Source organism: Ursus americanus, chromosome 17, assembly GCF_024610735.1.
Source record: "Ursus americanus isolate L20-20 chromosome 17, mUrsAme1.1.p, whole genome shotgun sequence".
NCBI lineage: Eukaryota > Metazoa > Chordata > Mammalia > Carnivora > Ursidae > Ursus > Ursus americanus.
In genome coordinates this window covers 26,156,566-26,184,359 of record NC_142143.1, presented here as the reverse complement: position 1 = coordinate 26,184,359, position 27,794 = coordinate 26,156,566, and the positions used below count along the sequence as shown (strand labels likewise).

General features: G+C 40.8%; 2 protein-coding genes across 5 annotated transcripts in view; one reads left to right on the top strand and one right to left on the bottom strand.

Annotated features, from left to right (window-relative positions):
• The window catches only part of UBE2N (ubiquitin conjugating enzyme E2 N), a 40,274-nt gene extending 30,095 nt beyond the window's left edge, over positions 1 to 10,179 (bottom strand). Inside the window, exon 1 of the mRNA XM_045780153.2 lies at positions 10,031 to 10,179. Within this exon, the coding sequence (XP_045636109.1) occupies positions 10,031 to 10,060 (30 nt within the window). The 5' untranslated portion in view covers positions 10,061 to 10,179. The remainder of the gene's footprint in view (positions 1 to 10,030) is intronic.
• Positions 10,180 to 23,689: 13,510 nt separating this feature from the next.
• MRPL42 (mitochondrial ribosomal protein L42) overlaps positions 23,690 to 27,794 on the top strand; it is a 41,914-nt gene continuing 37,809 nt past the window's right edge. Inside the window, exons 1-2 of one of the 4 annotated variants that reach the window (XM_087868860.1) lie at positions 23,690 to 23,732; positions 25,363 to 25,525. In XM_087868860.1, the coding sequence (XP_087724986.1) occupies positions 25,456 to 25,525 (70 nt within the window). In that variant the 5' untranslated portion in view covers positions 23,690 to 23,732; positions 25,363 to 25,455. Of the gene's footprint in view, positions 23,767 to 25,362; positions 25,526 to 27,794 lie in introns of all 4 variants that reach the window. The other 3 variants (XM_087868858.1, XM_045779665.2, XM_087868859.1) reach the window with 3 other exon arrangements.

Below are 27,794 nucleotides of genomic sequence, written 5' to 3'. Positions count from 1 at the left end.
CAAAAAATCATGTATTATATGATTTCATTTATATGAAAAGTTCAAAATAGACAAAACCAGAGAGATAGATAAGCAGTTCTCAGGGGCTGAGGAACTAGGGAGGTGGACAGTGACTGCTAACGGGCATAGTGTTTCTATTCCGGGTGATGAAAATGTTCTGGAATTAGTGGCAATGGCTGCACAACTTTGTGAATTATCAAAACCCACTAAACTGTACATTTTAAATGGATGAATCTTATGGTGAGTTATATTTCAAAAAAATAAATGAAGCATTTAGGTTTTCCTTCCATATTCAATAAGATGTTAGCCATTTTATCTATGAACTGAAGACTGAAATAGCAAAAGAAAGGGAAAAATCATCCATATTACTTGATTATTTTGGTATATAACATACTTAGTACATTAACTGAATTTTCAAAATGAAGACACATAAACTACACTTCTGAAGAAAAAAACTTTTTCAAATTAAGACTGCTACACTTCTGAAGAAAAAAACTTTTTCAAATTTAAAGTGTCTGTGGTCCAAGCAAAGAAGTGCTGACTCATGTTTCAGCTTTAGCACTGCTCAAATATCTTCCTGGAGTTTGATATGTCTAACCTGGAATGACATTCTACTTCCCCCCCAACGTCACTTTTCTACTTACCCTTCAAAATTTAGCTCAAATGTCACTGCTCTAAAATCTCTCTCCCTAAACCTGTCTTAATGGTTTCCCCACCCTGGACTGTCATGTCTTTGGTATCCCCACTGACGCCTTTGCTTTCCATGTATGAGAAGGTACCAGCTATGCGATTTTACTTGTATCTTGTATCCCCCACATTCTAACCAGCTTTGCAGTGAAGCTGAGCATACACAAGGCCACTGTTTCTGCAAGGTGCACGTAAAAATCATCTGGAGATCTTAAAACATAACAAGAAAACATGCTGGGCTGCTATAAGTTAAATTTATAAATGCCCCAGATAATTCTGATGCACAATCATGAACTAAGTACTCAGATTATAAACAAGTGTTCACAGAATATGCCTTCTGGTTCCTACCACCCAATACAGCGGTCCCAATTAAACTGGGAGAAGATTCTGGTAGGCAAGGTTTGGCCAAGTATTCACTGATCTCTAATCACATCAGTGGCAGGAACCTGAATGGAGCTTGCAGCACTTTCAGGTGAAACCTTTCCTGAAAGGCACCAATAAAGACACGGTGGACAGAGCGCTTTATTTGAAAAAAATGTTACTTAATGGGAATAGCTCTTTTACAGCTAAGGGTAAGAAACTTCAAGCTTTTTAGTTGTAAATCACTGTGCCTCCAACTGTGAAAAATATCTTTTCTAAAAAGCCAAAGCAAGAATTATAGTATGTGCAGGCGTGTAGGGGACTTATACTGGAACAGCACTTGTCCTTCTCTCCAAAATGGGAGGAAATTAACTCAGGTACAAACACCCTCCCTGGGTTGAACACACAAAATTCAATTTAATATATAAAGGAATGTAAGATAATTCTAATCTATTTTTATGCTTAATTGAATGAAAAAATTCTTGTTTAAAATTAACATTAGAGGTTATGCTCTGATGCAGTGATACCTCAAATGTATTTTGCTGGTAAAGAAACAGCAGGAAAGAGAGGAACAGCTGCTCTTTAGTTCCTTCTCACCCAAACCCTGAACTTCCCCAAATCAAAGGATCCAGGAGGGCAGGAGAGGAATACACCACCCCAGACCAAAGTCATTCTATCTTAACTGAAACTGTTACTAAACAGGGACTCACTTGTGCAAAAGCCTCTAAACTATAATAAGGAGACTTCTGATGAAAAATAAGAAAGCTAAGCACTTAGATTCTGCAATGAACACGTTTTTCCACTTCATTTGTCCAAATGATAAAATATAAAAATACAAACACTGCCAGTTATTATCTAGGGGCAGATAAGTTCTGGTGCATTTAATCTACAGCACCTGTTCATATCACAGCTCCCGCAACCACTTAATCCCTCTGTGCAGGTTTCCATATCTGTAATGCAGGGCTAAAACTAATATTCGTATCCTAGGTTTGCTGTTAGAATTAAATTAATACATGTAACATGCTTAGAACAGTGCCTAGCACATAGGAAGTGTTCAATAAAAGATGTCTCACTTACATAATAAAAACTGTATGACCAATCTCACTTCAGGAACAGTTGTCACACACTCTGGTGAATGATTCATACACTAAGTCTGAATTTAACAATTCAAAATTCCTCGCCCAACAGTTTTTGATTCCAACTCTCTAGGTAATCAGACAGTAATACTTCTTGATGGAACCCTAATAATTATATAAGACACTATCCATCACACATACTAGATTCCTGGAATATGGTATACTTGTGTATATACTCTTTCTCTTCCTCTTTTTCTTTCAACTTTCCTACCTGCTATTCCATCTACCCAAAACTCACTCTCCCTCCTTCAACTTTAAGATTTTTATTTATTTATTTGACAGAGAGAGAGAGAGAACACAAGGAGGGGGAGCAGAAGGAAAAGAGGCTCCCTGTGGAGCACAGAGCCCAATGCAAGCTCGATCCCAGGACCGTGGAATCGTTACCTGAGCCCAAGGCAGACACTTAACCAACGGAGCCACCCAGGCACCCCTTCCTCCTTCAATTTTAAAAACATTCCCTCATCCCTACTTTCCTTCATCCTCGGACTATGGTAAATCCCATGTGTATCTTTTCTCCTAACACACCTCACTTTAATTTGTTTCATGACTGAGTTTTCCATTAGATAGTGATGCACTTCTTGTTCACCTGGCTTAGCGCTAAATACATTATTATGCATCCAGTAAACGTCCATTTATTTGAATTGAAAATGTCTTAAGAATGGATTTTAAAAAAAGGGATAATAAAAAGGCAGAAAAATCACAATTCATAGAAGAATGAAATTTGGCCTTGGGCTCTTACTAGCTTAGTAAAGTCATTTTTGTCCCTGACCTATAGTAAGAAGGGAAGGGAATGGTAATCCCAATTGTCCTTAAGGGTCATAGAAACACAGAGACTTTATGGGAGTAACATTTTCCTTAGTATAAATTATTTTTAAAAATCTTAAAAAGTTGTAAATAAAGGCACCCATAGTCTCAAGACACAAAGATAATATCCGTTATGCGTCTTTCTACAATTTTCCTGTCTATAATGCCTTTAGTCACTAGACTGTAAAGACTTTGAAAATAAAAACAGATTTGCCCAAAACAGACCAAATTACTGATCAAGACATACTGAAAACTAAAGGAGTTTGAAAATCTGAACAGACTAGCCAAAAAGCAAAATGTGTCAACATTAGATTCTGAAAACAATGTCTAAAACCACTTAAGGGCCCTTGGCTGGCTCAGTCAGCAGGGCATGTGACTCTTGATCTCAAGGTCGTGAGTTCGAGGCCTACGCTGGGCAGAGATGACTTATTTATCAATAAATAAAATAAAATAAAACAAAATAAGATAAAATCACTTTAAATTATAGCTGAATCCTAATCATTTAGAAACATCTGAGTTGCAGGCCAAATCAAAATAATAAAAAATTTCGATTTCTAAGTATCCTTAGGGATTTTAGAATAGTTACAACCAGGCTTTTAAAAATATAAAATAGCCTGAATAGTGTGGTATAGCTCTTGAAAGAATGGCTAATAAAGAAGACTTTCTGTTGATTCTCTGAGGGCTCTTTACCAGTTATCCAGTTCTTTCAATCACACAATAATGGTATCTGCCACCAGAGATGCTAGCGCCACAGTTCTCAGATGATGCTGACCCTACATCCTATTTAATCCACAAATTAAAGATTACTATTTAACAGTTCAAAAACAAAAATAATTCACTTAGGAAGCATTTTTAGAAGTTGCTAAAATTTCAGGTGAAGTTAACTGATTCTCTATTCCATCTCCAAATGTATATATCCATACTGATGTCCTTCATACACACTTGCAAAGAAAATTTCAACTGTATAATAAAATACCAGTCCAACACATCTTTCATAAAAAAGGAATATTTCTTGATATAAAATTACTACATATATTATGCCTTTCAGATCTATTTTTAGAAAGTAAAATTATATAATAATTAGGCACTTACATCAAAAATGATGACTACAATTGTAATGCTCAAAGCCTCTAGTGGATGCTATCCTCATTCTCTTATCCTTCTGGTCTTTATTTCTCTAGGGCATACACGTCCATAACTCACAATAACAGATTCAAATGTACGTTCACAATCCATACTGCCTGAAACTGTAGTACAACTTATTTGCTTCTTAAAAACATTTACACACAAGTAAACCATCCTACAAGGTTAAGGGTTTTAAAAGCAAAGTTACCAACTTGCAGCAGAATCCTAGTCATCCAACTTTTTTGGCCTACAGACTCATCAGAGAAGGAAAAGGGTGGGCATTCTCTAATGTGTAAAACTCTATGGCTATAACTGGTCACAGTATGGAAAAAATTTAGAACTTCTGCAAAGCAAATGCATAATATTTCTGATGCCATAATTACTTAGCATGGTAGATATTCAGGAAGTGTTTGATATTTTGACAAAACTCAATTTCTATTGTGAGAGTTCATCAACCTGGACTAAAGAAAGTGCTTGACACAGAGAAGCTTAAAAAATAACACTCAACTGCTATTTTTAATTTACTTTCAATTATGCCCACATTTCATAATCAAAACATTAGGCAGTAAATTAAACAGTATCCTTATAACCTGAAAAATTAATCACTACCAAAAGCAGTCCAGGGATTCTTAACTTGGAATCCATGGAGACTAAGAGGATTCACAAATAAGCTTGTCAAGAACCTGAATCCCCAGAAGTCATATACAAAAAATATGGTTTATTATCCTAGAATGGTCAGAAAATTCTTTTTTTAAAAGATTTATTTATTTGAGAGAGAGAAACCATGAAGGGACAGAGGGGGAGAGGGAAAGACAGAATCTCAAGCAGACTCCCCACTGAGTGTGGAGCTGGAAGCAGGGCTTAATCTCAGAACCCTGTGATCATGACCTGAGCTGTTATCAAGAGTCAGATGCTTAACCGACTGAGCCACCCAGGCGCCCCAGAAAATTCTTAAACTGGGACAACAACCAAAAGAGCCAAGAACCACACTGTTTCTGGTCAAGTTTTTACTATAAGAGTTTATCAGTTTCCTAAGGATGTTTTAATTACATATAACAAGTCCATCCTCATCATGTAAGATTTTCACACCTTTTTTTAAATGGGAAAAAAAAATTATCAGTCAGACTTTCAGGCCTAAAAATAGGACTAGTTATCTGAATCACTTTTCTCACTAAAAACTACCTTATATACTAGAACAGATACCAAATGAATGGCTTTTAAATAGTGACAGGAAAAAAGTGATATCTTTTTTAAAAATCAAAATTATTAAAGTAAAAAGTATATAGAACTCAAGTTCAATGCAGAGACAGACCATACTGAGTTTTTAAGAATCTGAAACTAAACCTCACCAAACAGAAGAATTAATTCTATGAAAGACTGGTGAAAATCTAATCTGAGCAGGTTGGTTTGCCAGGTTTTAATCAAATAAATCAATTCCTTGAGTAAGTTCACTACTGTTCTTAAGGCCATATTTTACTGTCTTCATGATTAACTTTGAGAAGACAAAAGAACATCATTCTGTTAATGTAACATGTAAACTGTAAATCTGAAATAAATTACTGATCAAGGCCACAATTACAGATCTCATTTATCTGCTCCCAAAGTAACTTTAATGTTCTTTATGAGGAACACATTAGGAAGGACCTCTTAGTTATCTTTTAACCTATGCGATTTTAAGCTTTAATTGCTCAGTCACTTTTGGAGACTAAAAGAGCTCTGGCCAAGGAGAAGAGAGAAAAAAGCAAATTCTAAAAATTCTAGCAAAACACAGAACTGCCAAGATTCAGTATAACTCGCACGTGTGCAAAATACCACTAACTGTAAGACTATTCATCACAGCATTGTTTGTATAGCGAATTCTGGAGACAATCTCAAAGTCAGCAATAAGCAATCAGTTATATTAAGGTCTAACCACATGATTCCACAAAGAACCCCTTTAAAAAATGAGTCACCTCAAAGATATATACGTGTTGGGGGGGATTAAGGTATTTGCAACAGGAGGAGGGATATAGGCCGAATATATACATACTAAATCTTTCTGGTCTTTCTGGAAGAATACACAATAAAAATAATGGTTGTATGGGCAGGCAACTGGAATGCTGAAGGGCAGATCAGAGAGTCTTTAATTTTCTCTATGTACCTGTTAGAACCTTTCAAGTGTGGACCTCCATGTATTTCCTATTAGACAAAATAAAAATTTATTTATTTTTTAATGAATTAGAGATTAACTTTTACCTCAGAGATTAACTTTTAGCTCAGACATTGGTTTAGACAGAATCTATTAAGCAATAACAATGCCAAATTATGATATAGAATAGCTCTCCTAAAACTTTCTTCCAGAAATTGAAGTACATTCATTCATTTAATATTTCAGTGCCTACCATGTCCTCTAGGTATTAGAGCAATGCCCAAGTCATCTAAGAATCCCTGCCTTCATGGAGCTTTAGTAGGAGCAGAGATAAACAGTAAACAATGTAACTTCAAATAGTGTAAGTGCTATACAGAGAGGAGAAAATATGGCAATAAAGAGGAACTATTTCTTTTTGGGAATAAAGAGGAAAACTGTGTTTTGGGATAATTAAGGTAGACCTCTCCAAGGATGACATAAGAGCCAAGAACTAAACGATATGCCAAAACAAGCAACGTAGTAACCAGAAGAAAAGCCCTGTGACTGGAACAAACTTAGCCTCTTATTGTTCAGAGTAGAGCAAAGCAACACTGTGGTTGCAGCAGAGTGACCCAAGGACAGACATGCAGGAGATGATCTCAGATGTAGGCAGGTGCAAGGAAGGCCTTGTAACCACGGGGGAAAAAGTCAAGATTTTATTCTAAGTGTGATGGAGAACCTTTGTAGAGTTCTGAGAAAGGGAGTGACATGATCTGCATTTTCAAACAGTAACACCAGCTGCTGCTTAGGAGACTAATACAGTAGACTAGACAACAAATGATGGAATTGAACAGTGGTTTCAGAGAGATGGGTAAATGTAGCTGATTAAGGATATATTTTGAAAGCTGGCACCCTAGGGAATTTGCTAGTGGATGGTTTATGGGAATCTGAGTGGGGCAGTAAATGAGTGAATAGTAATTCAAAAAAACCCCATCTTATATTTGCATAGTTATTTAGTCATCAAAGTATATTTACATACATTGTCATTTCATAATAACAAGAGGCAGGGGAAGGTCACGCTGGGTCAAGATCCGAGTTCTGTCCCTTGCCAGTTTTAAGATCCTAGGAAAGTCATTTGAATGGGTTTCTAGACTATAAAAGGTAGTCTACTTCACAAGATCAAGATCTACAAGTATTAAATGATGTAAGACTTTTGTAAATGTAGGAGCACCTGGCTGGCTCAGTCGGTGAAGTATGGGACTCTTGATGATGGGATTGTGGATTCAAGCCCCACAATGAGTGGAGAGATTACTTATAAATAAAATCTCAAAAAAAAAGAAAAAAAGAGAAAGAATTTTGCAAATGTAGGTAACAACCACATGGAGGTAAACAGCATCCTATTAATAGCTGTCCAATGAAAGATGGTGTGTTCCTAGAATTCAGGACAGTACAGCTACCTACCTATCCTGCACGACCACCACCACCACCATATTCCACATGGAATCTCGTATTGAGGATGACAAAAAAGAGGCAAACTTTTAAAAAAATTCTGATTAAAAAACATTTTCGGTGCCTGGGTTGCTCAGTCGGTTGAGCATCCAACTCTTGGTTTCAGCTCAGGTCGTAATCTTACGGGTGTTGGGATGAAGCCCAGCCTGGGACTCAGTGCTCGGTGGCGAGACTGCTTGAGTGTCCCTCCCTCTGCCCCTCCCCCCACTCAACCAGCACACATTCTCTCAAATAAATAAATCTTAAAAAAATTTTTCCCTGATTATGGAAAAATATACATAATACATAAACAGCACTAGAAAACACATTATAGTCTTGTAATCTTTCTTGTAATTGGAGAAAACAGTTCTTTTAGTCTAAGCTATAAAAGACATTAAAGTAAAACCGCCTAACTTTTCCAAGATGAAACCCAAATGAAGTCACCTTTTATTAAAGAGGTGCTATCAACAAGATACCGTAAAATTAAGACCATATTCATGAATTATCACTGTCTTGGTTAAAATAGTAAAATTAAAATACCCAGTGTAAATTGTGTGCCAAAAAAATTGGATTATGAGGCCTTCAATTCACTGCCATAAATCATTTCTGTAACTTTATTAAACAAGGTTTCACAGAATTTATTTTTCCATCCAAGGCTTTCGTATTACCGCAGAATATGTCCAGAATCAAGCAAAACTGGAAAAAATGTTAAATCTTTCGTTCATTATGTATTTTGGAGAATTACTAAGAATATTAATTTGTATTATATAGTCCATAAATAACCTCAATACAGGAAACAAAAATTTGAAGATATCTGGTACAGCTAGATCCCCCTTCTCTCATTTTCAACTGGGGCTTCAATAAACATGATTGGGGTCATGTGAGGAAAACCATATTGTAAGGACCATCCAAGGCATACAGCAATTTAACAGCCTTGGACAAAGTCTGAGACAAATCCATAATACAACAAATTTTGCACTATGGAAGTTCACATTAGACTGCAGCACACAATGACAATGTATGCTACTTCTCTAATCTCTTAAGAATTTCTACCTTATAAAAAGTCTTATTTCTCCAAATCAAGCAACTCTAGGTCAGAGACATCCCCCAGCTCAGATATATTTAACAGCAGTTGCACGAAGCACTGCACAATACACCACCCATTAAAAGATCTTGGAATTAGTATGCATCTCCCCCCCAAACTTTAGAACAAGCTAGATTAAATACCCGTTCACCAGGTTGTATCAGCGAAATGATGCTGCAATTTAGTCACTTTAACTCGCATATTAAGCAACACAGAGATTCAACTAAAATTTTCCTTAAAAATGACAAGAAATTTCAAGGTTTTGTTTTTATGTACTTCAAGAAATACCGCACATCTGAGGACCTGATATTATGTAAAGAATACAAAACCAATATGTCCATTTTTCAGAGTTCCATATGTATTTGTCAAAGTATAGTATTTATAATGAGCCGAGAAACAGTTTAAACATTAAAGTGCTTAAAATCGAGAGGCAAAGGATTTCACCAAGTCCCCCATACGTGCTCTGCCCCTCCCCCCCATGATGTGTTAAACTATTTCCTTTGAGCAGAAACCGCTCTCAAAGAGTTTGCCAAACAGTAAAATCACTTCACAGAAATAACGAGCGGAAACGTATTTAAAAGAGAGGATATCACGAAACCGAGGGCAGCGGGGCGCGCAGTCCCGCGTCCCCGGACCCCGGCAGCCTGCGGCGAACATGTGCCTACGGCGGCAGGACGCGCGGCCCTCCCGGAGCCGCCTCCCGGGGCACAGGGCCCCGCCCGGCCTCACTCTCCTGGTTCATTCATTCTGAACTCGGGGCTTCCGCACACCCGCGCTCCCGCCCGGCCAGAAAAAAGGCTCTAGGGCCGAGGGGCTGTGTCGGGCCACAACTCCCGCCCGGAGTTCGGGCCCCGCTGCGATTCGCGCGCGCCCGCGGCCTCCTCCCGGGTGGTCTGAGAAGCCGCGGAGGCCCGCGCCTGCCCGCGCCCAAGACAAGAACCCCGCAACCTCGCAGCCCCACCCTCCGCCAGTGTGCAGGCCAGGCCTTCCCCGCCCGCGGGGCGGACACCGGGAAGCCCCCGGTCCCCGCCGCCCGGCTGCCCTACCGCGGCCGGAAGTCTCTCCAGAGCCCCCTCCCCAGCGCCTGACTTCCCTCGCCGCCACGGCCAGACCCTCTCCGCGCTGGCCTCGGGCCTCCCAGCGCGGGCCGCGGGTCCGAGGAAGCGAGAAGCTGCGCCGCCCGGTCCGCCGCGCGGCGAAGAGCAGAACGCAGAGCCGGGGGTTGGCCTGGGCGGTTACCTTGATAATCCTGCGGGGCAGCCCGGCCATCTTGTTAGATCCCGAGTTCGGCCTCTGGTCTCGACTCTGGCTCCGCTCGCCTCACGCACGAGTGGAAGTCCAGGGCTCGACTTCCGGGGGACGTTGCCGCGCCCGCCGACGCCGCCGCCGCCGCCGCCGAGGCCCCTCGGGAAATGTAGTCCCTGCTCGTGCGCGGGCGGGCTTCCCTAGGACCTGGCCCCCTCCCCCGCGTTCCCCGCCCCAGCCCCGGCCTGGGGTTGGCGGAAGTGACGAGCCCCGGCGGGGCAGGGACTTGGGGGAGGAGGCGCGAGGCAGCGCGGAGCTCCGGCGCTCGTGGCCGAGCCCGCCGCGCTATGGTGGGATTACGCGGCTGGTGCCCCGCAGGCCTCTTACTGCGGCCACGCCTGGGGTGGTGGGCGACGTAACAGAGGCCCTGACGCGGGCTCAGCCCATTCATTCATCCGTTCGTTTGTTGGTTCATTCAACGTTTCTGCGCTGCGCGCGGCCGCAGCGGGGAGCGACTCTGGTTAAATTGAGCCCCAGGCTCCTTCCTCAAAGGGAGGTGGAAGACCGAAACTCAGAAGCCATACTCCTAAATGCGGTTCTCGGAAGTTATCCAGGGAAACCCTAGTCATAGAGTTTTGATATTTAAATTTTGATTTTTAAATTTCACGTAAATCGGGCTCCTTAAGGCCAGGGAAGGCTGAAAGAAAGGGTCTGGAGAGAGTTGGGGGGGGGGCAGGGAATTAGCTTCTGAACGCAGAGTTGCTAGCTGGAGGAATGACCGAGGACAGGATGAGAAAGCCCAGAGTAATCCCGGAGAGAGGGATTACCCATGGAGCGCAGGGCCCTAAAGGAAGATTAGAGTGGCGGTGCCTGAAAATGGGATTGTTGGAGAAGCATTTTGTGACATTTGATGACTGCTTGCTTGCTCTGGGATAGGCTTTTCGCAGGTATTATTTTACTTCACTGCAATCTTAAGAAGGTGTCTCTACAAATGAGGCTCAGAAATGTCAACTAACTTTTTCCAAGATTATGCAGGAGAAAATGGAGCAGTTTTGACCCCAGCAGGTTTCCCAAAATATGGACCCCTTAACTGCTTAACCAGTGTTTCCTAGTACAGCACAGATAGTAGATATGCCAGGTGCTGCGCCAGGATGTGCCAGGTGCTGCGTTGGGGGGTGAGAATACAAAGACAACCCTGACTGCCTTCCAGTGCAATGGAGAAGAGAGACAAGTAATTAATTACAACCCAGTGTGTTAAGGGTTATAGTAGAGGTTCCTCCAAGGTGCTATTTGAGCCCAGAGGGCCATTAATTGATTGATAAATCAGAGAAGGCTTTCCCAAAGGACAAGAGTTGCCCTCAAGGATGAGTAAAAGTCTAACTGACCTACTAGGGAAGAGCACGTCAGGCATAGGGAATAGACTGTAAAATGGCATTAGACTACAAGGAAAAAAAATATTTTTATATATGTATACATACACACACACACACACATTGCATTAAAGAAATGGAGACTATGAATGCAAGAAACCTAGTAAAAATAATAAGAGAATATTATGTGCTGGGCACAATGCTAAATGATTACATGGATCATCTCATCTAACTATAAAGCTCATGAGGTAGGTTCTCTTATTACCAGTGTTTTTGAGATAAGAAAACAAGCCTCAGAAGTAATCATGAGAACCTCACATAACCAGAAGTCTGAAATAAGTGGTTCTGTGATTAGAAGAATCGGGGAAAATAAATGACATTGGACAAGGATACTTTCAGGATATTTTAGAGATGGCTCAGGAGAATTCACCCTGATAGGAAGAAAGGCAGATTGAATATTAGGTTAGAAGTGTGCTGTTCCACTTACCTATTGTTGCCTAACAAACCAGCTCATACTTACTGTTTAAAGCGACAAAAATCATTTACTTAGCTCTTCAATCTACAATTTGGGCAGGGCTTGGCAGGGAAGGCACATCTCTGCTCCCTGCTGTGCTGTGTCAGCCTGGGCAGCCTGACTGGGCCCAGATCCACTTCCAAGATGGCTCACATAGCTGGCAAGTTGGTGCTGGCTATTAGTTTCTCTCCTAGTGGGCCTCTCCCTGGGGCAGCTTTGGCTTTCTCACTACCTGGTGGCTGGGTTCCAAGAGTGAGTATTCTAGCTAGCAAAAATAGAAGCTGAATCGTCTTTTTTGACCTAGCCCTGGAAGTCACATAGCATCACTTCCACTATAATCTATTGGTTGACTAATCACAAAAACCCACCCAATTTCAAGGTATGGGGCATGGACTCTACTTCTTGAAAGGGGAGTGGAGAGATTCTAGAAACTAGCATAGTATGTGTGTGTTGGAAGATATGATTGTGGCCAACTTTGGAAAATATAAACTGTCGCAGGTATGACATTTGTCACTGTGCTTACAGCCAACTGGCTTAGTGTTAGCTGCCTGTGACTCTAAGTGCTGGTTAAAATAAGCATGCCTGGCTAGAGCCCTTCCCTCAGAGATTCTAATTCTCTAAGTCAGTGCCGAGGCCTGGGAATCAGCATTTAAATATCATGAGTAATGTTGATGAATCCTAAAATTTGAAAATAAAGATTTTGAATAAACAAAAATATATAAACAGAAAATGTTGCCACATGCCTTCTATTGGCTATTCTCTATTAGGGTAGATAATAAGTATCATGCAAATTAAGAGTGAGGGCACTGGAGCCCTGGTCTAGGTTCGAGAACTTATATTTGCTATCCTTCGTTTTCTTCACCTATGAAATGTGCATACTTCATGTGATTGTTGTGAAGTTTAAATGAACACTACATAGCACTTAGCAAGGACTACTATTTTCACAATCTTGATAGAACCAGGTATGGTTTTCCTTAGGAGACCAGATTTTTAAAACGTGAAATTATAACTTTGGCAGAGACTATTTGACGGCATGAAACACTCCTAAGAGTATTATCAATAAAATCTATTTTTGCATGTCTCTTCTAGTTATTTTTCCCATTCTTTTCCCGCTTGAGAACAGCTCACACTATACTCATTTGGGAAATAAAATCTGAACTTCTGATTCATAGAAGTCCTGTAGAACAGGATATCATCTTAGAAGAACAGATTGCGACAGGATCAAGATAAGGTCTATTCTCAAGTTAGAAATCTAGTTAAGAATCCTTACTCTCAAATGTGGATAAAACAAGGATATCCACCAAACTAATTTAATCGATTCCTTCAGGGAGGGGTGTTGGGTATTGGAGAACAGAGATAAAAGAAAGACATTTCATTTACACTTTTGTACCTTTTAGATTTTGGACTATGTGAATGTGTTACTTATTTGAAACACTGAATAATCCAATTCACTAATTTCAACAGTCTTAAGAGATATTCAGAGTTCTTTCAATGCTGCTCAAGGATGATGCTATACACTCAAAACTCAGCAAAAAGACGCTGGGCCATGATATTGAATAAATTATAGTGACCAGATAGCCCCACTAAGTTGAGTAATACTAGGCAGAATTCTTAGCTAATTAATCTCCGGCTTTTTGTCAAGCCTCACAGCTGTGTTTTGTTCTTGTTGTTGTTTTGTTTTGTTTTGTTTTCCCAGTCTCTGCTCCTTCCAGGACTCAAACTGCAAGTCCCTTTGCATTATGATAAAGGGAGGGAATAAGCAAGAATGCTGTACTGGAGGAATTAGAGGCATTCTATTCCACGAAAAGCTCTTACTCCCAGAACACTATTTTATTGGATCCTGTTCCTTTCCTACCCCCAACCCCAAATAATCCAGGTTTGCTACTTTGGTCTTATAAGAGTAGATACATAAGTACTATTTACCCTGCAGATAATCTCTTGGGACATTTATACCTGAGCTCCAAAGCATTATGGATCTCTTCCATTTTGGTCACCAGTGTACCCCTGAGGCCTAGCTCAGGGCCTTCTACATGATTGTTCTCAAAAAATATTTGTCAAGAGAAAGAACCAATAACTGCAAGGGGAAAATAAACACCTCTTTGAGAATAGGTCACATAGATTCATGATCAATAAGTGAATGCTTACAGAAAGCATGGGATGTTTATGTTCATCCCTCAACTTTTCAAATTCCTAAAGGGCAACAGTTTTTTTCAGAAACTGCCTTGTGCTTTACAGAGACAAAGTAGAGTAGATGAGTTTGGAAAATGGTAGATCAGTCACCTCTAATAGAGGCCCTGTTTCAATTCAGGAGGGGTAGTCATCAGGCAGAAGTATTTGTTTGCAAGTACCCTTGTTGTTTCTTGCGGCATAAGGAAACCGTTTCGTGGGCAATCAAGACAGGAGAATCTGTGAGAAGAGAGTTCATGAACACTGACTCAGGGAGGAAGTGGGTGGGGGAGGAAGAAAAGGCTGCACACTGGTTTAAAAGAAGAAAGAAAAAAAAATGCCTGCTGCCTCATATTCAAGACGTCAATGTGAGTAGCTGAGAACTTACATCGTGTTAACCAACACAATGCCAGCCTAAGAAGAAGCTGAGCAGGATCAGCCCGGGTCAGAAGAACACCATCTCAAGGTAGAAGGCATCAGTAAAGATGAGACCTAGGAGAATCAGAGTAATAAGGTTTGCCTTTGTTTAATGCCTTATGCTTTACAAAGCGTTTTTTTAATGTCCTCTCACCCATAGGGGGTCCTTTAAATGCATGCACCGCTGGAGGCATTCTGTAGAGTCCATCGTTGACTCCACCATGTCTCTATAAAAGTAGATGGAGGGGGTATGCCTTTCTCTGGGCCATTTCCCAGCAGCAACAGGATTCCAGGGGATGGTGACTCAAGACATTTGGCCAGAAGCCTGGTTGGAACAGGAACTCTGAAAGCAAAGTTCTTTTCCTTGCAAATGTGTGCCACCCTTCCAGGTTCCCAAAGAACTATTTGTGCACCATGACCTTGGGCTTCAGTTGCTGCGTAACTGGGCCTGTGATTGCATACTCAACCTACCAGTTAAACTGTTCCTGCATTTCCCCACCTGGTATGCCTTCACCTTTCTTCTTCTCCAGCCAGCACCTGTCCCTCTGTCTTACTGGCTTCTTATATCCTTCTCAGTTGTGTCGCTTGCTGTCTGCAGAAACTGCCCACCTGGTCCCAGCATGATTAGATATGTTTTGAAAACTGTTTTGCTTTTGATAACAATGACTTGGGATCCAATAAACTCTGGAGCAGAGGTTTCCAAACTTTGAAGTGTTAAACACCTCGGAGGCTGGTTAAATATACAGGTCCAGGGGCCCCACCCAAGGTCTTCTGAGTGCAAGTCACAGGCCCCATGCATCTGTGTTTTTAACACACTCCCCAGGCACTACCAAAGGGCCCAAAGCTTGGGAGTCACTGTCCCTTATTACCTGATCTGCTTGAGAAAACAAAACTGTTGCAACAGCAGCCTTGACTTATACTCTTCTTGTTCCTGTTTTGCTAGATCCTTTTTGACCCCAAGCCCATATCTTTCCTCCTGCTTGTTCTAATTTTCTTGGTCCAGGTATTAGATATTTCAGGTTGTTTGGGTTTAAATTGGCCCAAGTGTTCAGTATTCCAGATTGTTGGGTTTTGAGGAGGTCAAGAAATAAAACCCACTTTCCCCTCCTGAAACTACAACCGAATTGAAAGAGATGGAGATCAGAATTGCTTTCATTGCTAATTTTTCATTACTAATAAAACTGTTTGGAGAACACAGCTCTAAGTCTGCAGTAATTTGGGTTGACTCACATTCTCCCAACCTGCTCCCCAGTCACAGACACAGCTGCCCAGTCACTTAGCACAGCCAGACAAGTGCGGGCCCCACAACCCCAGCCAGAGCAGAGCTGGGAATGCTGGAGAGCAGAAGACAGGCCACTGAAGAAGAAAGAGAAGGAGGAAGAGGAAGTGGAGGAGGAGGAAGAGGAGGAGAAGAAGAAAGAGGAGAAAAGACATAAAGAAAGAAAGAGAGAAAGAGAAAGGAAAAGAGAGGGGAAAGGGAGGGAGGGAAAGAAAAGAGAGAAGGAGACAAGGCTGAGCAGACCCAACTCATTATTTTAAATTCACCAATCAGGGAACTTATTCCTCTTAGCTTCAATTTACAAAACCTCTTGACATCTTCTTAACCTACTGCTTACTTTCCGTCTCCACTCCCCAGAGGCAACCTCAGCTTCACAGTCCAGACTTCATCGAAGCTTTGACTATCCCGTGATCCATCATACCTACACTCTAACACCCTAATTTTCACATCTGGGTGCCTTTTTGCTCACGGTTCCCCACCCCATCTGCCCACTGGTCTCACCCTCCTCTCCAAAACATCTTGCACAGTATGTTCTAACAAATCCTCCCTGTGATCATCTGTTTACAAATCTCCCTCCCCACGCTATGCACCCTTGTAAGGCAGCGAGCACCATATTCTTTCTGTGTGTGCAGCAGTGACCTAATGCCCGACACATATTTCTCCTTCCTGCCTTTTTGCCTTCCTTCATTCTCTGTCTATTATGTACTAGACCCTCCCTAGCAACTGGTATGGGTTTTTTTTACATTTAAATTCAATTAGCCAATGTACAGTACATCATTAATTTTTGATATAATGTTCAATGATTCATTAGTTGCATATAATACCCAGTGCTCATCACATCACGTGTCTTCCTTAATGCCAACCAGTATTTAAAAATGAACCAGGTAGGGGCACCTGGGTGGCTCAGTCGTTGAGTGTCTGCCTTCGGCTCAGGGCGTGATCCCAGAGTTCTGGGATCGAGCCCCACATCAGGCTCTTCCGCTGGGAGCCTGCTTCTTCCTCTCCCATTCCCCCTGCTTGTGTTCCCTCTCTCGCTGGCTGTCTCTCTGTCAAATGAATAAATAAAATCTTTAAAAAAAAAATGAACCGGGTAGGATCTCTAATCTTGAACTTACTTTCTAATATGGGAAACAAATATTAACACAAATTAATATATTTTATGTGATAAGTTCTGTAATTAAGATACAGAAGATACAGTGAAGAATACATAAGACACAGGGAAGGCTTCATTCACTCAATTATTTAATAAACGTTTAGTGAGTTCCTATTAAGTACCAGGCACGATACTAGTTTCTACAGGTAAATGATGCACCAGATCAGACATGGAATCACCCTCATGGAGAATGGATGCAAACATATATGAATGAAATTAATACAAGATAAGTGTGAAATGTTTTTTAATCAGAGTTCCTGGTTGCAGGCAAAGAAACTGACTCAGAGTAACAGAAAAGGAACTCATTGGGAGAATGTTGGGTGGTTCATGTGATCACAGGGAAAGCTTCAGACCAGGCTCAGAAACACAGAGGGTGCTGGCATTTTGGAACTGGGCAAAGAAGGGAGCCAGAGGACTCACCTGGCCAGTTTTCTGTTGTACACTTCTCCCCTGTCCTTCTCCAGGTATGGTGTTCCTGAGTCCAGAGCCTCTTGGATTCTGACTGCCATTTCTGACTAGGGTGGGGTGATGGGCATGGGTGTCTGGAGTCTAAATTTTCAACCATTCCATCAGTTTTCAGTTCCTTCCTTACTCCCTCTTCCTAAATACTTGGTGCCACCAATTATTGGTACAACCTGCAGTCTTGGTGCCACCAATTATTGGTACAACCTGCAGTCTTAACGTTGCTAACTCAGGTGCCATTCCTGCAATGGCTGGCTTCCGTCCCTATTCTCGTCAGTCTTTGGGGGTGATTTTTGAGAAAGAGGGCAAAAACATCTTCATGATGAAATGAGTATTTTTGTGTCTTTGAGGCAACTTTCCTACAAAAAGAGATTACTCGCAGATTAGTTTTTAATATTCAATTTATTGAAGTAACAATAAAGTCTAGTTTTTCTTTAAGCCTCAAGTTCAACTACAAATCTTATTATTCTATTTGTAAGACTAGCAAAAAAGTTTTTAAAAATTAGGATCACAGAGGTTCCTGGGTGACTCATTCAGTTAAGCATCTGACTCTTGATCTCAGCTCAGGTCTTGATCTCAGGGTTATGAATTCAAGCTCCATGTTGGGCTCCATGCTGAGTTTGGAGCCTATTAAAAAAAATTTAGGATAACAAAGCTCATCTGACAGGCCACAAACCAAATCTGATAGTACAAATTATCTTATATCTCCTAAATTCTTCAATATAAACATGGCATACACATGTTTGTAAATGTGTTGTATTTTCAAATCTAACTGGAAACTAGGACGAATAGGTGGGTTTTATTTATTCCGTCATTTCTACACTTAATTCTAAATCTTTGAGAAACTAAAGTCACATCCAGGGGAAAAATTAAGGAACCCCCCAAGTAATCTGAGATTACCGACACAAGCAATTTGGGGGTGCCTTCTAGATTGGTTGTGAGGGTGAAGTCTGGAAGGACAGACTTCCAGGATCTCTTCTGAATGACCTGGAGGGAGAAACAGAACCCTCTTTTACGGTTGTGGTACCAATAGGAATTCCAAGACCACGCCCGCCAAATGAGGTCGTCTCACTGCCCCTGTTACTTGAATTCAGGTTACACATTTACTTAATTCTTAGTGTGATTGGAGCCCCTAATCTCTTACCTAGGTTGTTTTGCTATTTGATTTACCAACATATTCAATAAAGCTACTTATTGCTTGAAACTATTCAGAATTCTTTTCACATGCTATCAATATGGGAGAGTCACATTGCTTATATTTTACTGACATCCAATTGTACTCTGCACCAGTCTCTGGCTTTCCATTTACAACACAGAGGCATGCTAATAACACTTCCTGATATGGTGCCAGTTATCTCTCCTTTGCTCCTCCCCAGATGCACTCTTACTTAGTCCACCCTGCTCTCTGCCCAGGAAGTTGATCTGAATGTACTACCTTGTGTGGAGGGGGTTCCTTACCCTCTGGTTTGGGGAAGGATGGGGGGAGGTCAGAGTAATTATTAACCTGGGTTAGTCCTGGCAAGGTCACCTTAGGCTGGCTCTGCCCTTCTACAAAACGTTACTGCTCCTCTCAAGGTAGCCAACTATAGGATTCTCTCCTTCTGGGGTCCAGTAACTGCTCCTCCTCTTTGTCCCTTCTGGTCTGGAAGAAACAGCCAGTGCTACTAAGCCTGGGTTATACTACTGCTACTTCTTGTAATTCCACTCCCGCTTCTGTAAAGAATCCCTCTGTAAATAAACTCTTCTGGAATTATACCAGTTTGAGTTTGTCATCTGTTTTCTGCTGTGACTTTAAGTGATATACCAACTTAGAGCTAGAAATTATTATTGTCCATTTTAGACTAACTGTATTTTTCAGTGTTAAGCCCATTCGTTAGACTATTTCTGACGGTCAAAAGGGAAGGATTGTATTTTAATGCCTAAGAAATAAGTAATCTCCTTGGGCAAGATATTCATAAAAATTTATTATACAAATATTTACTAAGCACCTACAAGGTATAATTACTGCTAACATTGATTGAGTGCTTATTACATTTGCTAAGCATTTTACTTACCTTCTTCTATTTAATCCACTCAACAATTCTATAAGGTAGGGAAGATCATTCTTGTAACCCTTTTATAAAAAATAAACTAAGACTCAAAAATATTAAGAAAATAAATTTTCCCAAATAACAGAGTTAGGAAATAAGGGAATCAAGATTCAAATTTAGGCAGAGAGGGGCACCTGGGTGGCTCAGTCGGTTAAGTGTCTGCCTTCAACTCAGATCATGATCCTAGGGTCTTGGTATCAAGTCCTGCAGCAGCTCCTTGCTCAGCGGGGAGCTTGCTTCTCCCTCTGCCTGACGCTCCTCCTGCTTGAGCTCTCTCGCTCTCCCTCTCTGACAAATAAATAAATAAAATCTAAAAAAACCCCAAAAAACTGACACTATTTAGGCCTTCACTGGAAAGATGTTCATGATACATTGTTAAGTTACTTATATATTATGCATGTACATATAGTTTTAAAAAAGAAAATCTATATATGCAAGTATATGTGTATTTATTTGTATATGTAAATTTATAGGAATAAAAGAAAACCTAAATAGGTGTTTGCGTGAAAGAGAGGGAGATTGAAAGAGAACCAGGCCATCTGGTTAGTTAGTATCTCAGTTCTACCATTTACTGGCATAGGATTTTAAGACAATACACATAATGAGTCCAATAAATGTCAGCTATTATAATATGGACATAAGAAGAGATGAAAAGTGACAGATTATACACCAAAGTGTTAGCAGTGATTATTTGCTGGGTTTTGTTTTTTTTAAATCTGTATTAGTATTTTTTTAAATATACGTTTTCTATTTGGAAATGAGCGTTGCACAGGTTAAGCTCAGGGGTACTGTAATCAGTAGTTCCCAGGCTCAAGTCACAGTTCTACCATTTGTACCTTGCATGACTTTGAACAGGTTATTTCACTTCTCTGTGCTTCTGGAATTTCATTTGCATAACGATAGTCACAATAATTATACCCACCTCCTAGGATTCTCAGAAGGAATAGGAAAAAAAACCCTGTAAAGTGTTTGAAGAATAATGTCTGACACATAGTAAGTACTCAAAACCGTAGCCAATTTTATGTAATAAAAAATTAATAGAAGTTTTTAGAAAGATTATCCCTAATGGTTTGGCAGTTAGATTGCTCTGGAATCTTTGATCTCTCATTTATATAAAAAGTGACTTTACTCTGTGAAGTTAGGGAAGAAAAAAGGCAATCCCCTTTTCAGCTGAAGCCAACTCCAAAGTTTTACAATTTTGTCCATTTCGTCATTTTACTAGCATGAATTTAACTGCTTTTACGTAAGCCAATGTAAGTTATTGCTGGTGTTCCCAGTTTGTATTTTGGGGAATTATAGTTTTAAATTGTGGGCATCGAACTACTTCACAACATGCCTCTCTTAGCTACTCTCACACCATGGTCTCTCTGTTTTCATACTGCCTCTCTCCTTGTCACCTTTGAGAGGTCCTTGCTGGGTGTCCTCTTCCACATGACCTCTAAATGTTGGAATTCCCTGGGCCCACAACCTGGGGCCTTTTTCTTTTTCTTTTTTTCTACACTCTCTCCCTATATGCGCTCAACATTCCCCTGGCTTCAAATCTGCATCTAGCCCAAACTTTATTCTTCAGACACATCTGTCTAACCACCTGCCTCATTTTATTTCTATTACATCTCTATTTATATCTCAGAGATATCTCAAACTCAACAACACCCAAATGGAATGACTCAATATCACCATCATCAAACCCCTTAACTTGCTCCGCTTTCAGTCCCCCTGTCTCCTGAACCACACCACCTTCAACTAGTCATCAAAACACCTCCTGAGGTGTCTTTCCTCTCCCTTAACTCCCACATCCAATCAATCGATCAGCAGGTTCAGTCATCATTTCTACTTCCAATATCTATATGGACACTGCCCTTCTCTTCATCTCAGGGGTGCCATCCTCACAAGTAGAGCCAGAGTAGTATTTTAAAAACATAAATCATGGGGCATCTGGGTGGCCCAGTTGATTAAGCGTTGCCTTCGGCTCAGGACATGATCTGTGGTTCCTAGGATGGAGCCCCGCTTTGGGCTCCCTACTCACTGGGGAGTCTGCTTCTCCCTCTCCTTCTGCCCCTCCCCCTGGCTCATGCTCTCTCTCTCTAAAATAAATAAAATCTTTTAAAAAATTAAAAAATAAAAATAAATAAAAACATAAATCATATCATGCCCCTTTTTTGGTGTTAGAATCCTTCTGCAATTCCCTACTGTATTTAGCATAACATCTATGCATATGGCCTTGCTCCTGATTCCATGTGATCACTACCAAGACCTACAAAGCCCAACATGACCTGGCTCTTATTCACCTCATCTCCTGCCACTCTCCTCCACACCATACTCTAGCAGAGGGTATGAGATTTCTTTTTTTTTTCCAAGATTTTATTTATTTATTTTACAGAGTGAGAGACAGCCAGCGAGAGAGGGAACACAAGCAGGGGGAGTGGGAAAGGAAGAAGCAGGCTCCCAGTGGAGAAGCCTGATGCGGGGCTCAATCCCAGAATGCTGGGATCGTGCCCTGAGCAGAAGGCAGACGCTTAACCGCTGTGCCACCCAGGTGCCCCGGGTAAGAGATTTTTATCCCCTTTAGACTTTTAAGCTCTTCCCTTAGCCTAGAGCTTTCTCTACTCTCTTTCACATGCACATGGTTGGTTTCTTTTCTGGTCTCAGCTTTGTCAATTTTTCCTGGCCCCATGAAGTGAGTCTCCCTGTTGGTCAGTGGTCTCCACACAGCTCAGAGCCGTCAAGGTGTGTCCTCTGGAGTCATCGTTGATCCATTCCTCTTCTGCATTGCATAGCGAATGTTTAACAAGTCCAGTTGATTGTTCATTCAAGTCTGTTTCTCCTCTCTTTCTCTTCCTACAACATAGTTCAGAAAGACGTTACAAAACAGCTTTGAAGGATGGACAAGATTAGAAAGGACAGACATGGGCTCTCAGTGTGGGCGTCTACAGAAGCAAAGATTAGTAGCAGAATAAGCTTGGTATTCTGTAAAAATAAGGAGAGACACCAAAGCAGGCCACATTTATTTTTCTTTACTGTGAACTTATACTATGTTCACTTATTTTCAATATTAACCACCAGGACTATGGCCTTAAGCTTTTGTTTTTGTTTCTTAAGTAGGGTCTACGCCCAGTGTGGAGCCCAAAACAGGACTTGAACTCACAACCCCAAGTTCAAGACCTGAGCTAAGATCAAGATTCAGGCACTTAACCAGCTGAGGCACCCAGGCACTCATATGGCCCTCGACTTTTGAGGAGTTTATTGTCCGCCTTGAATACATGGTAAAAGTTATGAATTCTTTTTAGAAAAATGTAGATATATACAAAATTTTGCAGATCATTTGCGAAAAGAATCCCCAGGCTAAACTGCTGCGTCAGCAGTCAATCATCTACTGTTTTGTATATCTGCAGTGTTATTGTTTCATTAATTTAACAAATATTGGAGGCCTACAATGGGGCCAAACATAGTCCTAGATGTCAGGTTTATATACAGTATAGAACATGATAGATACTTGTTCCTGCCTTCATGGAGCTTGCATTCCAGCATAAGAGGCAGAGGTTAAACAAGGAAACGAATGATAATAGAATGTTTTGTAATGGTAAATGTCATGAAGAAAAATAAAGGAGAGCAATGGGATAAGGGCAGATGAAGCTCTTTTATTGGTATGGTCCTCTCCAAGATGATATTTGAGCAAGACCTGTATTAATAAGGCAGTGGTCATGAGAAGAGGTGAGAGAAAAGCATTGTTGACAATGAGAACAGGAAGTGCAAAGGCCCGGGGGTCTTCTCTCCTCACTAAAATATGAGGCGAGGTCCAGGATTCCGTGCATTTTCTTCCTCCCTTGATGAATAGGAAGCGCAATTCTCAGAACACAGTTTCGAGCTTTTGGGTGTAAGGGCTTCCCCACTTCCGTATGTCAAACGTCAAGTCCAATCCCACCGGCCTTCAGTGCTTCTCTGAAGTTACCTCTTCCCCCAGGAAACCTTAGCTTACCCACCAAGAATCGATCTCGAGGTCCTCTAATTATTTGTATAAAGTTTTAAAAAAAGTGCTTGTTACTTCCCAAGGATGTGTGCGTGGGGCAGTGATTTTGGAGGTTTTTTTGAGGGGAAGGGGTCATGCAACTAAACATGGGAGCAAGTTCAGTGGATCCCGCCCTCACGAGCCCACCCGGAGCTCTTCCCAACGGAGACTACATTTCCCAGAGTGCCCCGCGGGCCAGGGAGGTGCGTGAAACGGTGTCTTCTAGGACCCGGATTGAGGTAAGATGGCGGGCTCGTGGTAAGCGGCTGTCAGGTAACTGCTGCCCTCTCTTCCTCTGGTCAAGGAGTTTCTAGAAGCTAGGCAGGTCCAGAAGCCTTATGGGGAAATGTCGATGTCTCCTACCTGTCGTTTGCGGCTGGGTAAAGCCCCTGGCATCACCATTCTCGATCCGGCCTGCAGAAGGGCTGGCGTATGGCGGTGCCCTTCCTGTGGGGCTTCCCTCGTGCCTAGGCGGATCGTTCGGGGACCCCTCCAGGCCAGGTCTTTTGGTTCTTTCCCTGGGTGCTAGTCCCAATGCTCCTGGTAGCATGTTCCCCAAACCGCGGATCCTTCGAGGCTCTCCGCAGCTTTTGCTTCGGGATTGAATTCCGGGCCAAGGAATTTACTGTCTGAATCTCTCTCCCTGGAGTGAGTAATCTGACTTTCCAGCCGCCCCGATTGAGGGGAGCTAATGTCCCCCCAGATATTTTGTTCCTTGATTCGTGCTCAGAAGACATGGGTTTGCGTTTCACCCTGCCATCTATAAAGCAGCGGTATAGTGGGCAGGTAAATTGTTTGACCTCTCTGAGCCTCAGGTTCTCAATATATAAAATGCCTACTTAATGGACTTGTGAAAGAGCATATAATGTATAGGGAAACGGGGTTATAAACTGTAAAAAGCACACTGTATGAACTCAGGGAAAGCAGTGCAAATGTACTGACAGTGCATTTGAACCGCCCTGCATAATTTAGCAAATAAGACTGTGAGGCCTATGTCCTGATTCCGTTTTATCACAATTCGGGGGAGGGAACGAATAGTCATGGAGGCCAATTAAAAACAAGGGCTGTAGCAATGGTTATAAGTCATTTACTGACAAAAGCCATGGAGGTTGTGGTTGTTTTCCCCATTTACCCTGGAAGAAACAAAGGGTCGTTTAGTTTAGACTTGCCCAAAGTTTCCCAGTTTATAAGTGACTGACTCTAAAGTTCATGGAAGCAAATCATTTAAATTTTGTACTTTAGTTTTTTCATGAATGAAATAAAGATACCTGTCATGATCAGTGAGTAAATGAAATGGTGAAAGCACTTTTCCAAAGTGAAAGCATCTTGGAAAGTTAAAAACCTTGTACATATATAAGAGAGTGGAATTTTACTTGGGACTTTAGAGTATTTATATGTGTTCCTCTAAATCAGTATTTAATAGGTAAAGGATAAGCCTTGTTTAATATTTAATTTAATTAGAAACAATCCTACTTCAAGTGATGTAATAAGATCTTGTGTATGGCACCTGAAAGGCTGTACACAGACACATTAGCATTATGAAGAAGGATGCGTTGTGTAGCATGTATGAGTGACTGTTTCTAAGGGGAATTACCCATTTGCTGAGTGCTTACTAAATGGAAAGAACTACACTAGGTGCTGAGAAGTTTGCATTTAAGAAAAATAGTAATGGACCTAGTTCCAGGGCTTTAGGGCTTATATTTTGGTGGTGTTCTTTGTCATATATCACATGGAAGTGGAAAGTTGTTTAGAAGTTTTTCTTGTGACTGTAGTTCTAGCTAGGGATTCCTCTTGTTCGTGTATCGTTCAGGATATTGTATCACTAATTTTTCATAGGTAGCACTAATTTTTCTTTATCTTTTTATGCAGGGATGAAAATAGGTATACCTGGAAGAAGATTTTAACATCAGTTTCTCTTCAGATCATCTTCTTCACACCACCTGATAAGCATCTTGATTCACCATGGCGTTAGCAGCAGTAAAATGGGCGATATCCATCAGAACTATTTGGAAACATTTATTTCCAATTCAAAGTGAGATTTTTTTTCATGTTTTAAAAGAGGTTTAAAATTTTTCAAATATTGTAGAAATCCATGTTCACTGTAGAAAATTTAAATTATTTGGTTAATAGGCAAAAAAAGAAGTGTTTAATTATTGTATATGCCTCTTAATAGGACTGTTTGCAATATGGAAAAGGGGAGAAAGTCTAAATGGCTATCAAAAGGGGGTGGATAAATTTTGGCACATCTTTATGTATATCAAACAGCTGTTCCCAACATGAAAAGATCTCTAAATAGAAGAGGGGGAAAGTATGTCACAGAGCAGTATTTATTGTATGATCCCATTTGTGCATTTAAAAGATCTACCATATACATGTGTGTGTATATGTATAAATACAGAGTAAAAGACGTGGACCAAAAAGGTTATCTATAGACCACTAGTGGATTTAGGTGAGGGCAAGTGAGGGATTGACAAAGAGGAACTTTCTCTGGTTTGAATCGCTTATATATTCACTGTGTTTTCACATATCACTTTTCAGTAGTTCTTAAAATTAGCAAGTAAAGGGCAAATTTACAATTCCATCTATGAAAATCATTGCTAATATTTAGGATTTCGGTATGTGTTTTCTGTGTACTTAGCTATTTAAAAATTGTATGTTTATATTTAATATAAAAATATATTTTATGTATCATAGTATGTAAAATATTTATAATTTATAGGGGCACTGGCTCAGTTGGCAGAGCATGCAGCTCTCAGTCTCAGGGTCATGAGTTCAAGCCCCATGTTGGGCATGGCTCCTAGTTTTAAAAAAAAGAAATTTATAATTTATATAATATATAATTTGTACCTTTCTTTTCTAAGAAATGTGCATAGTCTAATATTTTCTTCAAATCCTATTGATACATTTTTGATAGTCAAAATATTGATCCATATAAATAAATAGACTATTAAAATCTTATTTCCCAATGGGTCTTGCTTTCACTCTCCCTTTCCTCTGTGAACTCTCTTCTTCCATTTCTAAAGCAGATACGGTTCGAGTGTAATAATTGGTTTGCTTTATCTTCTTTAGCTATGCTAGCCAACTTTTTTACACATCTCTGGCTGACCTTATTCTCTTCCTTCATGTTTCCTATTTATTGCCATTAATCAAGTACATGAAGGAGAAGATTGTTAAGAGACTTTATATATAAACTAAAACCGGGATCCCTGGGTGGCTCAGTTTGTTAAGTGCCCAACTTTTTTTTTTTTTTTTTTTTAAGATTTTGTTTATTTGAAAGAGAAAATGAGAGAGCACAGGTGGTGGGGGAGGGGCAGAGGGAGAGGGAGAAGCAGACTCCCCACTGAGTAGGGATCCCAATGGGGGGCTCGATGCGGGGCTCAGTGCGGGGCTAATCCGAGGACTCTGGGATCATGATCTGAGCTGAAGGCAGACACTTAACCGACTGAGCCACCCAGGCGCCCTGTGTCCAACTCTTGATTTCAGCTCAGGTCATGATGTCAGGGTTGTGAGAGCAAGCCCCACATTGGGCTCTGTGCTGAGTATGGAGCCTACCTAAGATTCTCTCTCTCCCTCCCCTCTCCCTTCTCGCTTGCTCTCTCTCTCCCTCCCTTAAAAAAAAAATCAATTAAAACAAAACAATTCTTGATTACTTAGGAGCATTTTTGTTGTTGAGAATTGGCAGAGAGACTTCTACTGCTTGTCCTCCTCTTTGCCCTGACTAGAACTCAGCTTCAAGGCTAGTGGTAAATCAGACCTAATCCATTTTTTCCCAGTCCATTTCCTGAAACAGCAATTAGCCCTCACTGAGGTTAATCTGAAAACCAGTTAATCTGCCCCTGGATAAGTGAAAATTATCTATGTATACTTTCTAGATTATAAATTTGTAGTGTCTAATTTATTTTGGTTTCCTTAGTACCTCTCATACATGGTAGATGATAAATGTTTGTGAACCGATTTGACAACTAGAGTTGTCAAAATATCTAGTTAACTAAGAATTAATTTAGGTTACCCCAGAAAATATTCCGTTATTACTCAGTCATCCTAATATTCAGTGACTGCCTAACTTCTTGCATCCTGAAGCCCCTTATTCTCCACAAGTCCTGTCATTACTATTATTGAAGGTAAAGTATTATTACTGTTACTGATATCTTACATGAAAAGGAAGAACATTAAGATTAGAGGCAAAGCAAAACCATGGTTAAGGGAGAAAGTCCAGTGAGCAGAAATAAAAAGGCCTCCCATATGCCAAAAGGAACATTTAAAACCTTCCAAAAACTACAGTCAACAATGGGAATGTAGAA